Source organism: Stigmatopora argus, chromosome 9, assembly GCF_051989625.1.
Source record: "Stigmatopora argus isolate UIUO_Sarg chromosome 9, RoL_Sarg_1.0, whole genome shotgun sequence".
NCBI classification, from domain to species: Eukaryota; Metazoa; Chordata; class Actinopteri; order Syngnathiformes; family Syngnathidae; genus Stigmatopora; species Stigmatopora argus.
In genome coordinates, this window is record NC_135395.1 from 13,678,827 (window position 1) to 13,693,928 (window position 15,102).

The 15,102-nt window shown below is 39.9% G+C and overlaps 1 protein-coding gene and 1 long non-coding RNA gene across 2 annotated transcripts in view; one reads left to right on the forward strand and one right to left on the reverse strand.

Moving 5' to 3' along the window:
• The window catches only part of LOC144082015 (uncharacterized), a 50,067-nt gene that overhangs the window by 14,283 nt on the left and 20,682 nt on the right, over positions 1-15,102 (reverse strand). The window lies entirely within an intron of this gene.
• Positions 3,664-13,791, forward strand: neurl1b (neuralized E3 ubiquitin protein ligase 1B). The gene is made up of 6 exons (XM_077608697.1): positions 3,664-3,786; positions 8,051-8,292; positions 8,518-8,851; positions 10,477-11,205; positions 12,733-12,858; positions 12,993-13,791. Exons 1-6 carry the CDS (start codon positions 3,756-3,758, stop codon positions 13,238-13,240), a joined length of 1,710 nt encoding a protein of 569 aa, XP_077464823.1. The 5' UTR covers positions 3,664-3,755; the 3' UTR covers positions 13,241-13,791.

Here is a 15,102-nt window from a genome sequence, read left to right on the forward strand (position 1 = left end):
TGATCACATTGTATTTCAGTAGCGGGGGCCATTTAATCTCTGGAGCTGTCATATTACATAACATGCTTTTAAACACATCTCTTGGAAATTCCGGAAGTTCTGAAGACCACAGCAAATAAATGTGGGATAGGCTCCAACACCCTCACGACATATAAGCAGTCGGGAAAATGAATGAATTTAGATCATTTATGTAATCTAGTTTTAATTAAGCTAATGATTGGTTTTAGTTTTAGTTGTGTGATGGGCTCGCATAAGCTTTTTACAAAAATCCATCCATTCAATGCCAAGCTTTCACTTTATAATAATAACAATGGCATTTAAATATGATTAGAAACTAAAACCGCTCCTGTGAAACCAAACATTTAATCAGCAATCTCGGTCTCGTGATTCAGGGTTTGTAGAAATTGGAGCAGTGTGAGAGGGCACTGAGCACATGGCAATAACTCTTAACCCCAATATTGCCCCAGATAGAGGCAAACGATCCAGATGTTATCATACTGAAGCAGAGCAGGCTGATCCAATGAGAACGTGACCCAAAACGGATGCTGAAATACAGACTGAACAGAACTTGTTTTGCTGCCCATGTACTTCAAGGAAGAGGTCGGTTTCACATGAATGACTCACTACATCCATGAAAGCAATGCTCGGGGTTTGGAAAGCATCAGCTTTTTGCTGATAGTCAGATTATTGCATTAAAATCCTTTCCAATCCAACATTCTAATTGGGATTTCAACCTGAGACTCAATAAGAAAATCCAAATGATGCATGCTAGGTTATTATAAGGTAATTATCCACTGCGTATATATACACACACAGTATTTTCACGACTATAAGGCGCACTGCATTATAAGGCACACCCTCAACAAATGACACATTTTAATTTTTTTTCCATATATAAAGCACACTGGATTATAAGGCGCCCTGTCTATTTTGGAGAAAATTTAAGACTTTTAAGTGCGCCTAATAGTCGTGAAAATACGGTATATATATATATATATATATATATATATATATATATATATATATATATATATATATATATATATATATATATATATATATATATATATCCAGTTGCCCGAATTCACTTTTCCAGTACAAAAATATATATATATCACATTTTTTGTGCTATATATTGATACTGATACTAGTAAAATTGAAGCCAGACTGAGAAAAGTAAAACTGCGAGTACAACTTAGCCAGGACTGTAGTGAAAAAGCAACACAGCACAGATTTTGGACACTATAGCCTCCATTGGCTACCATTGATGGTGATTGGCGTCCAATTCATTGAACTAGGTGGTGCTTGCAGTGATCATCTATTGCCAACTCGTGCCTGCCAGAGAGTTCAATGCTGGGCTAAAGTCATAAGGGGCATTTGTTGTAATTGTGTCTCACTGTAATCATGAGTTTATTCCATGAGACTTTCTTTTTCTGTTTTGTGACCTCCAGAGGCAACTTGGCTTTTGTGCTGTGAAAGAAATCAAAGTGGCATATCTGTGCTAACAATGACCCGGGGCAACTGGATGAATATAAAAATGGCAAATAGACGTCAAGCAGCATATTTGTTCCACAAGTCTCATTTTACCAGCCTCACTATGACTGTTGAAAGTTGTAGTAGCTATATGTGTGATAGTACTTTTTTTATTTACAGCTAAACTTTTATGTGGCCCTTGTCCTCTTCCTCTCCTTAGTAGACAAACATAAATTGTTGCAGCTTGTTGTATGTTTAGACAGACAGTTTATCTTTGCTGAACGTAGCTCAGTACCATCGAGAAAAGCCATCGTAAAAACACGACTGAGGGTAAACCTAGTTCTCTCAGCCCAAATCCATAAAGGACACGAGACATTAGTTAGGATATGTGGTACAAAAATGGCAATCCGTATTTTTCCACCCTCTCATTCGCGCTCTTGGTGTTAGTTCCAGGCAGTAACTGAGGTGAAGCTTTACTAGATTTTGTAGGATTGAATTGAAAGCTTTAAACAAGTATAATGAGATTTAAAGCTTCCATCACTAAGGGCACAAATAACAACAACAAACAAACAGACAAATAAATAAATAACTGTGTTAATGAACATTGTGGATAGACTATGGCACTACCTATGTACAAATGTGTACCATCATGTCGCCCCCATAACGATGTATACAGTACATTTGTATACATAGTGATGAGAATAATGTTATGAAGGAGGTTCATATTATTTGTGGTTTTCCCAACGCTCAGTCAGTCTTTCCAGTATGAGAAACAGAATTGTTAGCTTTGGCTTTACATGCCAGTCTATTTATTGGTGCTGCGTGATTTGGAATTCACCAAAGTCTCTTTGAGAGTTGGCCTCTTTTACTGATTTACGCAGGACAGCCTATGCAAACACAATTTACTGAAATGCACACATTGTCACTAATAACGCAGATCCGTTATTCCTTATTAAAGTCAACATTTTGTAGGCAGTCGAGGGTCCCCTAAACGATCATTGAACATGTGTTTGAAGGAAGATCAACACAGCAGTCGTTACACTCTCATCTACATTAGTGTGTACTGTGTGTACTCAAGCAGAGACACCACGAGCACTTGTTTTTGTGACTTCGCTGTATTTATGAGCTCATTGCAGCCTTCTTATTCCCTTCCTGTTTTGATCCCCTTTCCCGTAGTGGGTCCTTTACTATCTGATGCCATGACCAGGGCGGGGAGGCTGGGAGATTCCAGTTCTGCTCTGCTTGGACCCAAACACCATTCAGTAAAGGTTCATTTAAGGAGCCACCGTATCCTGCTAAAACAAACAGCGCTGACGAGGTAGAAACAAATGCTTTTGTTTCAGAGTTATATTTAGATTCAAACTGCCGTCACCCAAACGGCATCTCATGGGCCATGTTTGCCCTCAAGAAGAATGACGATGTTGGTTGGCATCATCTGAAAGCCACAAGGCTTTTTCCTGATTGAGCAAATATATAAGCATGATGCAAAAATGCAAGTGGAAGGGAAATGTTCAGCATGAAGATCAGAAGATTTGCAGATTTTACAATGTTTTGACGGAAATTAAAAGTCTTCACTCCCTTTGCTGATGGATTGAGTCTGGCTTCCAAGCCCTGCTGGCCACGACTCCTCTGAGAGAACTATGATCCAGAAGACAGGAAACAGCTTGAGAAAAGTCCAGCAGTCAAGGAGGGGCAAGAGGAAAATGGGGATTTCATCTTATAGTTTTACAGTCATCTTATAGTACGTGGCAGCCTATATATGGCACACATGAACTGTTTCCTGGTACATTATATAAGTCAAGCCTGACCAATCACAATTGTCTGACAGTAACGTAACAGGAAATTGCCCAAAATGAACAAGATGTGACCCAGAAATGCCCCAAAATCAGCAGGAAAGGTGAGCTGAAATAAGCAGGACATTCAATGCATTTTGCCTGAAGTGGGTCACTGACCCATTATTTCTAGAAAGACTAACCAATGTTTCATTGCCATTGAGGGTGAATGAACATTCCTTCGTGGAAGCCAATGAGTTAAAAGACAGCTCTGAAAGGACGGAACAATAAAATAAATTCATAATTTGTGCATGAAAGGGTTAAAGTTGCGCGGGGATGGCCTCTCCTAAGAGAGGAGGGGGTTCGTTTACGCGCCTGTTGGGGGTGTCCGCCTGCTTGAGGGAGAGAGGGAGAGAGAGGCGTACTGTAGGTACACATGGATGTACAGACGAGCACTGCAATTCTATTCTTGATGAATTTGACGGCCGGTGCACGGAATTTGTGGCCATAATGGGAAATACGACACCCAAAGCATCAATAGGTAAGGCTTGGTGCCATTATTGTGTTGTTGAGGTTGGTGAGAGCGTGTGGGTTTTGTGCCATTTCTTCCACTTGCTGATCTCCCTCAGCTTTCGAGAAGGAGCTGCGCATCACGGGGGAGCTGAGCGGGATTCTGCTGTTGCTATATCTTTATGTGACAGTTATCTAAAGAATATATGGCACGTTAATAAAAAAAGAAATGAATAAATAAATAAAATAGGCCAACTTTAGTAATGCTTAAATTGCAATGCTTAACTGGGAATCACCTGTTAACTCTAGTAAGATATCAGTGTTTAAATGAGGATATACATACTCAAATGCCTGCTAGTCTTTTAGAATGAAAAAAATATACATATATATATATATATATATATATATATATATATATATATATATATATATATATATATATATATACACATATATAGTATCGTTGCAAAATAAATACATTGATTTAAGGTCAATTTCACTTCACATTTGTCCATCCATATCTGTACTGTTTATCCACTCAAGGTTTGCAGGGGTGCCGGAGCACCCACCACATGACTAAGGGAAGGAGGCGGAATTAATATCGATATATGCATTTTTCTATATTGTTTGTCCTCATGGGATTTCAGGTGTATGTAATTAAGAGGGAATCTAAGCATATGAAGAAAACCGAGTCAAGCACAGGCAGGTTAGATCTTGTTGGATTCGAACCTACAACCTCGGAAGTGAAATGCATTTACTGAACTCGTCAGCACAGGGCAACCTCCATTCAAAAAATCTACCTCGGATTTTAGGAAATAAGATAAAGAAGACAAAGAACACAAGTAAAAAAATAGAAACCAAAGTCCTATTTAATAAAAAAAAACATCAATTAATTAGATAAAAGATTAACTTTTGATTTTTTTTCAGAATCCAATGGTCTTACTGTAACATTAGTTTTTGCCATACTATCATTCACCTCGCTAATTAAAATCTCCTAAATATTTTAACAGACATTTAGTTATTCTCCAAGTGTAGAAATGGACCTTTATTATCTAGAACAAGTCCCTAGAGTGAGTTTTACCACTTTACATTTTCACAGTCAACAGAATACTGAAAAAAACCTATACCAAAATATTTTTTCATATTCACCCAAAAATTATTCCCTGAGAAAATTACCCTAACAAGCCTTTGCTGGGGAGGACTCCTGAAAGGCAATCACTGGGTCAAGGTTTAGGTTCATCCATCCAGCTTAAACTTTTAAGTAGAATGTATATAGCTTTAAATCTCATTATACTTGTATAATGACAATAAAAGCATTCAATTATATATATATATATATATATATATATATATATATATATATATATATATATATATATATATATATATATATATATATATATATATATATATATATGTATGTGTGTGTGTGTGTGTGTGTGTGTGTGTGTGTGTGTGTGTGTGTATTTATATGTGTGTGCGTGTGCATGCGTGTGTATATGTGTGTTTACTGGATCATGTTTGATTCTGATTGTCACAGCAATGGCGCTGTTAAAACAAAATCAAAAATTGCTGTCTGTGCAGCACAGCCATCTAGTGGTTAGCACATATGTCTCATGTTCTGAGGTTCTGGAGGTGTTGGATTTCTGGATACTCTGGCTTCCAATCCATAACAAAATCATGCACTTTAGGGACATTCTCAATACCATGCCTTTTGTCCAAAATCAGCTATGATTGGTTGTTGCTCACTCAAGACCCAGGTGAGGTCCAGTGATTTTAAAGATAATCCATCTATCCATCCAAATTCCAATACATCTCCCTTAGAAAAAAACAACATGAAATGAATGTGGAGTGTCTTCTATCCTAAATGATATTACAACGAATAACAATGAGACTCATCACAAGCAGTTAATGTCTATTTTTCAATACCAAGCACGACAGATTGGATCTTCATGACTTGTAAGAACAAACTTGGAGAGAGAAAAAACAAATACTATGTAACCGTAATGTGTCATTTCTATGTTGTGTTTTATAAAGTAGGTAGTGTGATACTAGTATAAAATGTCAGCCATGTCTTTTACATTCAATTGGGTTCAACTCTGTCATAGAGAACTGCATTCATGATTGATTAAAATCAGTGGAGTGAGACATCCGGTATATTGGACCAGACTTTGGGATTACTAGGGCAATACCTGTACTCGGTCTGGCACTGATGACATTTCAAGAGCACATTAGAAGACAAGCGCGTGCAAAAAAAAACCATCAGATCTTCAGAAATTACCTCTGAAATTCAGTCATAAGAGCAGGTACGTGGGTTTGGACTCAGTTATTCGATGGAAGAGGGCTGGGCAATCATTAATTGCAGCGTTTGCACTATCTGAAGGTATTTAAATCACCTCAATTTATCCCATAGAATAATCACAATAGTGACTGTGATGAACAGTTTTGAAATCATGCTTTCGGGGTCTTGAGCTAAAGACCTAATAAATAAAACCATGAAGTTGTCATTGAACCCATTAACACTGCTATCACTTGTCCTAAATAATGTGGTTTATGCTGATTAGATGAAAAAGAATAAAGACCCTGCTTATATTCAGAATGAGGCTGGTACAGAAGTAGATTAGCTTTATTTTATGTGTGTCTTGTGCTTGCTGTTTATGATTGATTACAGTGATTACCCTATGTTCGAGTGCATCATTTGCAGCAATTAAGACTAGGTGTCCTTGGCGAAAGTGTAGCTAGGAGCCCCCCATCCCCTATCGGAATATATATCGTTTTAAAACATGGTACATTTTTATTATATTATATTTCATATTCCTGCCATATGTAATTTATTCGGCGGCTTGGTGGCAAAATTGTTAGAATGTCCACCTCACAGTTCTGGGATCAAGGGTTCAATCCCGAGCTATGGCTTTCCTGTATGGAGCTCCAAGTTTTCCCCGTGCCTGCCTAGGGGAAATTTAGAGTGTTCAACCAACCTACCATACATGTTTCTGGGATCTGGGAGGAAACTGGAGTACCCAGAAGAAACCAACACAGGCCCGGGGCGAACAATGCAAAGTCCACACAGCAAGATCGGAACCCACTGGGGATTCCTCGATATCTAAACTGTGCTAACCTCTCTTAACCAGGGTGCCCAACTTTTATCATATTGCCCCTTTACTCTTTAACCACAGAACACTCTGATCATCTGCCAAGGAGGAACTCTCGAGGAAGTTATCTGATTTACTCAATTACTGAAAGTAGATCAACAAGTGTCTGAACATCATTTCTACTGGGAGAGTATTTCTCAATTCAGGAGCGGTCTGGAGATGCTGCAAATTCAAACAATATTCAAACATATTCATCCTTTACACTGATTCTGCGTAAAGACTGCTTTGTTAAAGCAGCTGACTTTATTGTCCATATCATAAGGCAAGCTCTTAAAACTTAATTTTGTTTTCAGACAAATTTAACTGAGCCAAATGATGCTTGTTTAAATTCTCACCCTCACTAAATTCAATATAACGTAATGATTTAGGGCAGGGGTGACCAAACTATTCCACTTAACTATTAGGATACAATAAAAGAGCTATTGAGTTTGTTTATGCTGCTGGCAAAGGATACTGAAAGTCCTTATACATATAAATAAAATCAGCACGTGTGTGGCTTTCTCCTGATGTTTTCTTTTTTCTGCGATGTTACTGTAGTCACTTAACATGTCTTTTGTGCATTATGGCCTACTTTACTGCAATTAAAAACATATTTTTTAGTGTTTAAAAACAAAAAGATTATTGTACCCTTGGTTTTGTATAGGAATAGGTAGTATGCTTTCTGTGATCTAATATAATTACAGTGTTTGTTACAGCTAGTTCTTTTAAATTGTGTGGGTTAAGTCCTCAAAGGGTTGTTGAGAGGCGTATAGTGTCATAGTGGGAAAGGAAGTGTCTGAGACTGTTGGCTTTTTACATAAGTGGCCTCTGCCCTCTAACGTGGGCGATGATTGCCAACCAGGGGATACTACTGTGGGATTATATCATGGATGCCATGGGAATTTAGCCGAACACACTTAATTTATCGTGTTTTATTTATTTTTAAAATGTGTGTTTATCTAGCTAAAACTTGTCTGAAGCAATTGGCATGGCCCGCTTGAACTGGAGATATTAGGTGTTGATATGCTTGCTGCTTTTTCCAGCAGGTGCTGTCATCACCCACAGTGATTTGACCTTTTCGGAGTCAAACGACACAAACATGCTTTCGCACGCGTTGCCGCTACATTGTTAAACTCATTTTCTGGTTGTGCTTCAAAATTGCAGACGCCACGCTGCAACCTCCTCCACTGGCCAGTAGGCAATACTACACGCTACCCAACAATGGCGCGGGACTTGAGAGAAGGTCTGCTCATCCAGTTAGAATCAGTATGGAATCGCCCCACTTTCACCCTCATGCCAAGGGAAAGAATATAAGACTTGATGGGCAGCTTCGTCGCGCCACTCGCAAGAACAGTTTTTGCAATGGAATCACCTTCAGTCACAGGCCCGTCCATCTCTACGAAAAGGTTTGCTCGCTTCCATTCCTCTAAAAATGGGTACAGCCTCATATAGTGAGTACTAAAACAACCCCAAAATTTAATGATCTGGGGATTTGTATATAAAATGCAATAGACAATAAATTGTAATAGAAAGTGTCATCAGTTTGGCAGGGGTAGCAAATCAATCTTCTGTCATCCAGATGTCTATAGACGCTATTTATTTATTTTTAACAACCAATTCCTCTGATTCAGGTGCGGCTTCGTCTTAATGGAGTTCACACCGGCTGGAGTGGAGCTCTACGCTTTGGTTTTACCAGTCTGGACCCGAGCGATTTGATCATATCCGACATCCCCAAATATGCTTGTCCAGATTTGGTGACGCGACCTGGCTACTGGGCCAAGGCGCTACCTGAAAGGCTCGCCTTAAAAGACAGCATACTCGCGTTCTGGACCGATCGCCACGGGAGGGTGTTCTACAGTATCAATGACGGGGAGCCAATCCTCTTCCACTGTGGCCTCAGCATCGGCTGCCCGCTCTGGGCCATCGTTGATATCTACGGCATCACTCAGGAAGTCACGCTACTTGGTAAATGTTGCATTTATCTCTTATATTCCTCAACCGGAGGCAAGACACTAGGCAGCAGCCATAACACAATTTAACAATTCACAATACTACAGCTGTGTCATAAATCCTGCCTCATAAAGATAAAAAAATAATCAGATTCAGTTGGTCCATTAAATTTAGTATCAAATAGAAGCATAAGGAACTACTCCACAATGACCGCTAATAATATTCTTCACTTTGTCTGTTGTGTCCAAAATGCACAGTATGTATTTGGAGCAATTTAATGCAACGGTTCTGGTGTCAGTCCACTTTGCTTTGAATCTGTATTTTGAAAATGGTCTTAAACACCATAAATGCAATCCCAAAAATATTACCCAAAGTTGTGTTCCTTTTCAGTCAAGTTTCTGGCTACTGACTCGTGATTGCTTCATAGGGTTCATTGATACATGTTTACACAAGGCAACCTGAGCATGGCTTAAATTCTTAAATATAATTCAAATGAGATTTTGATTGGATTGGCTCGGACATTGTAGAAGTTGAACTTGAAGGCCAGGGTAAGTTGAACTTGGCTTTGAGACGGCTAAACCGCAGGACCATATTTACATAGTGTCAATAAATATAGAACTAATTTAGGCAGCTTCTAAAGGGGGTAGATAGAGTCCAGCTGTGTCGTCAAGTTCCAATGTCAACTTTGGGATGAACATACTACATACAGTAAAGCTATTAGCTTCACCGAGTGAGCAAAACCAAATTGCGACGTCGTCTCCATTCTGTTAATTCTCCGGCTCTTAATGAGTCCCTCAACAGCCCTTTGTCATTTCGTCGCCCCGCTTTGTTGGGCCCCTTTTGTTTTGCCTTATATTTCCATCACTACCTACCCTGTAGTTTCCTCCCTTGCTATGTTTATATTCAGTCTGACAGGAGCTATAGCCATGTTTGGTCAAGACTGCAGATCCCAGGGGCTTTGGTGAGGGGCCAGTGCGCTCTACAGCTACACGCCATCACTTGAAATAGTCATAAAGGAATGGTCCATAAGTCAAATGAGTCGCCACTAGTGACAGATTTGTTTATAGCACTTCGCGTCATGAAACCTTTACAATGCAGCAGTGTAGTGACTTGATCATAGGGTGGGAAGTCACGGGGAAAGAAATAAAATGCCTATTAGTCTTGCACTGTTATCTTTGTTAAAGTAAAATAAGTACTGTACAAATATTGTAGCTTATTTTTTGGCGGTGAAATGAACCTTAAATAGCCACCTGATTGTGTAGTGGTTCACTTGCTTGACCAAGAGTGGGATCGATTCCTGTTTGGCGGTGGTATGATTTTAAGTGCTACATAAAATGTACAACATCATGTACATGAATACCAACTAAAGAGTTGTACGAAAAAGTTTTAAGGGTGCGGTGCAACAGTGTATTGAGAAATGGTAAAATGTCACATTGCTTAAGGGTTTCAACTACTGTTGGATAAAGTATGTTCCACTAACTTCAAGCTCTTAACGCATTCACATAAACAAAAGAAGCCCGAACAAGAGCCTAAAGAGCCCTCACTGACACATGTAGATCACATTTTCAGCCTAATAGCCAGTGAGTTTGCTCGAGATGACCCTTATATAATCAAGTCACTTACTTCTTCCCCCCATGCAGAAAGCACGTTTGCCGAGAGCGTCAGCTCAAGCTGCCTGAGCGCCGCCCGCCTGAGTGCCTATCTGCCCCAGAGCAGCCACGATTCGGCCAATTACAGCAACAATCAACTGGAGAACAACCAAGCTGCCGCTGCCAAGATGGCCAACATCCGGCTCAATACTCAGCTAATCCCCTATTGCTCATCCAACTCGTCCTCCAACACGCCGGCCTCATCTGTCTCCACCGGATTCTCCAGAGTGGTCCGAAGCCTCCCCTCCCCACTGGACGGCGACCTGCACTTTCACCCCGTTCGCGGCTCCGACATCATACTTTCCACAGACCGCTCAGCTGCCTGTATCCACTTTCTGGACAGCAGTCGAACTCTTGTGTTCAGTGATCGGCCACTGCAAAGCGGAGAGACTTTATACGTCGAGGTCGGCCATCTGGGGCTGCCTTACTTTGGGGCGCTCTGGTTTGGTTTGACATCCTGTGACCCAGCTAGTCTTCACGCCGGGGACCTGCCAGCCGATCCGGAGGTTTTGCTGGACCGTAAGGAGTACTGGGTAGTGCATCGCGGCTTCCCAATGCCCAACTCCGGGGACGTGCTGAGCTTTAGCCTGCTGCCCAGTGGAGAGGTGCACCACGGGGTGAATGGAGTGGGACGTGGCAGACTGCTTTGCGTAGACTCTTCTCAGGTGCTGTGGGCCTTCTTCGCCCTGCATGGGGCTGTTAACAGACTCAAGATACTTGGTAAGTTGAGCATAAGTGAGCAAAATGATTGTAGAAACAGCAAGGGGGAGCTTTCTTGGACCGTTAAATTTAAAGTCAGTGGCAATGGGTAAAACTGTGATTCTGAACTACTGTGCTTTGGGACACCTGTAAACGCTTAGTACAAATAATGTTGCCTTGTTCAGTTCTCTATGCCAATGGCATACATATTTAGAGGTGGAAAAATGTAAACACTCATATACTAAGTGGCACCCCCCCTTTGTAGGTCCAAATCTCCCACTTTATAGTATACTTCTGTGATATTTCCTGTTGCTCTTGTGGTACAAAAATCATATATGAGATATTTGCTTTGGTTCAATAAGGGTTGAGAAACACCAGCTTCGGCCACAAAAGATAAACTAGACTCTAATTTAATAGAGGGGGCCTCTTTCTGAGGTTGAACTAACTGCACAATTAGTGGAATATTCATTGAAAATTCTTGTTTTTCTGCCCTTCTATATGTACAAAGGATCTTTCCTGGTGCACACACAATGACATACCATTTATGATTATCTGGCATTTTAATACTTCTATTGTAAAATATCAAAAAGTGGAAAAACATGTTAAGAGCTCCAGTATAAGTGTTTTTTCTTCTGCTTTTAGAAAGCTGCTTCCTGGTATACAATAAGACCTAAGCTTAATGACTGATTTCTTTTTAAGACTAGAGCATGCAAAGTGGTTCCATCATGACTCAAAGAGTAAAAAGAGAAATACAAAGTCAGATCCTAGGAATTAAAATGAAAGAAGACCCATATTTTTGACAATTCCATCTGTATTCCCAAAGTGAAACAATATTCGCTGCGACTGAAAAAAAGGAGTAGGCCTAGGCCCCCAGGAATCTGCAATTGTGGAATTTACCATGGGTTTCAGCGTCTTCTCCAGAAAATACCCTTTTTTAAGTTTTATTTTACTTGTAATTTTCATTTTGGCTGCTGGGGGATCGCTTGATGGATGGCAAACAGTAAATGCAAAAACTGCAGCAATGTAAATTGATTTGTATTTAATTTAGTTTTTGTTTGTTTGTTTATAAATAGTCATTATTTTGGGGGGTGGAATTTATCTAATTTATTTATTCATTCATTTTAAAAACAGAGACCAAGAAGTGACATTTCTTAATCCTGACAATTAAAAAAATGTAAGAATGTAGTACATCTAAAAAGTGACTATTTAGACAAAAAAGGGAGACCTCAGTCCCCCAAAACACCAATTCTACCCATTTCACTCGATACTACCTTGACACATTGTCATTTGTGGGTGAGTCATCACCTTTTTTTAAAAGAAGTCATATTTCTTTCATCGTCCCAGAACTCCCATCATCTAGGACGGATATTTTCCGGTACAGCATCATTAGCGTCAAAGAAAAAGAAAAATCCTCCCAGTATGAACAGAAAACATAATAAGCAATATGACTAATATGAGAAGTTCAAGGCCAGCATCAAGGAAAAAATGCACTTCTCACTCAGCATCCACGCATACCTCTTAATGAACTCCTTTATCTTTGCAACCCAGGAACGCTGCAGCCCAGTCCTCCCTCCACATCCCCCACCACCTCCCAGAGCAGCAGTCCAGACGACAGCGATTCAGATCTGGCCTTCAGTGTCAACAGATCCTCCTCTGCGTCTGAATCCTCTCTGGGTAAGAATAACACCCCTATATAAAGTATATGGTGGTCCGTTGCTTTTTAGAAGGCTGTAAGAAGCTCAGCTAAGCATGCAGACATATTTCAAGCCAGCCCTGTTCTTCCTAAAAATTCCTCTCCTTTCATGTAGTGACTGCTCCCAGCTCCCCTCTCAGCCCTCCTGTATCTCCTTCCCTGGGTGGCTCAGAGTGGCCCTCTTGTGAGAAGAACGGGGAATGCACCATTTGCTTTGACCAAGAAGTGGACACGGTCATCTACACCTGCGGTCACATGTGTCTGTGCAACGACTGTGGACTAAAGCTCAAGCGGCAGATCAACGCATGTTGCCCAATTTGCAGGAGGCCCATCAAAGATGTTATCAAGACATATCGGCCATGAGCCCACCACTACCACCCCTCTTTCAGGCATGCTTGCACACACAACTGCAGATTAGCCATAAAAGGACATTATTATGTCTATGGGATTTTATATATTAATCATCTCTGGGGTTCACCATCATTTTAACAAATCGACTGCATATATTGGCGCCTATATTTTTTGTAGAGAATAATGCGATGTACAATGTGCCACAGTTCTTTATCCATCAGTATGCGTTCCCTGATGTTGCCATTTATATTCACAAAGTAATAAATGTTAAGGTTAACGTTGCGGTCTAGCCGCAGCAGGAAAAAGTCGATAAGACTTTTAGTGCCTTAGACAATTGTCTCATTTTGTGTTCACGTGATTAACTCACAATGGAGGCCATATTTTTTTTTTATTGTACAATAAGGGTTTGTGATAGAAAAAGGCAGAATCTGAGCAATAAAAGGCACACCGGATCAGCGGTAGCGGTAGGTGAACGTAAATGAAGTTATATGTTTGAAGAAGTTTTTGTACATGAAAAGTCTGGTTTTGCACATTGAGAGAAAAATTAAAGTGAATTAAATGTAGTTCATGTGTGTGTGTTCATGAATGCATGAGTGAGGTTTATTAGACAATGAACAATTACTATTATATACTATATATTATATATATATATATATATATATATATATATATATATATATATATATATATATATATATATATATATATATATATATATATATATATCCAGAGATTCTACTCACAAATTTTAATCAGTGAAAATGCACAGTAAGTTATTTGGATGAAGAGACTTAATTGGCAAAATCTCTTATTTTACTACTTGCACTTTACTATTTTATCTGCACTATAAAGACCACCTCAATCTCGTTGTAGCTCTGCAATGAGATTAAATGCCTTCTTCATTCATATGTATTGCAACCATAATGTCAAACCCTGAGGAAAACTATTTGACCATCTGTTTTGTATGCCTTTAATGCTCTTTAATTTTCCAAGACACCTTATGAATAAATTAGTAGTATGTAGGTGTTCCTGAATCAAAGCTGTTTTTCCTTTTTAGTGTGCATAAAGCACAGCATTCTGTGTAGGGAACACTAGCTGGCAAAGCATGATTAATCATTGTCAGGGATGTCTCTGAATGTGAATTAAAGATGAAGCAAGAGTTGGATGAAGAGCACAAATGGAAGAATACACAGTTGCGTGACTCCATTCCTGAGCATTGAAGCTGCAAGCAGGTAAAAAGAATCTTGCTACGGTTTGATGCTCGTACTAAGAGGGGAAATATACCCAATCTGTCAAAACATTCATCTGTCATTCTGGATGACTAGCTCCTTTAGCTGAAAACTATCAAGTATTTATTCCTATTTGCTTTTAAAACATTCACTTACTTTCAACGCTGCTTCTCCTTTTTAGGGTCGCAGGGTGCTGGAGTCTATCCAAGGTGACCTGACCACCATTGAAATGTTTCATTTTCTATACCGCTTATCCTCACAAGGGGGCACGGGGGGTTCTGGAGCCTATCCCAACAAACCGCAGGCACCAGGCAGGGGACACCCTGAATTGGTGGCCAGCCAATCGCAGTGGACGAGACGGACACCCATTGATGCTCACACTCATACTTAAGGGCAATTTAGGGGGCTTAACCAGCCTACGCTGCATGTTTTTGTGATGTGGGAGGAAACTGGAGTACCAGGAGAAAACCCACGCAGGCCCGAGGAGAACATGTATCGGTGTGGACTTTGTCAGTATGCAATACGTAACATAATGGCGAGATTACAGGTAGTTTGTCACATTCCAGCACAACAATTGAACACAGTTACAGTTGTAGCCTATGCATCTGTCAGCCATCAACATTGTTTTGCATTGTGAAGCTACAG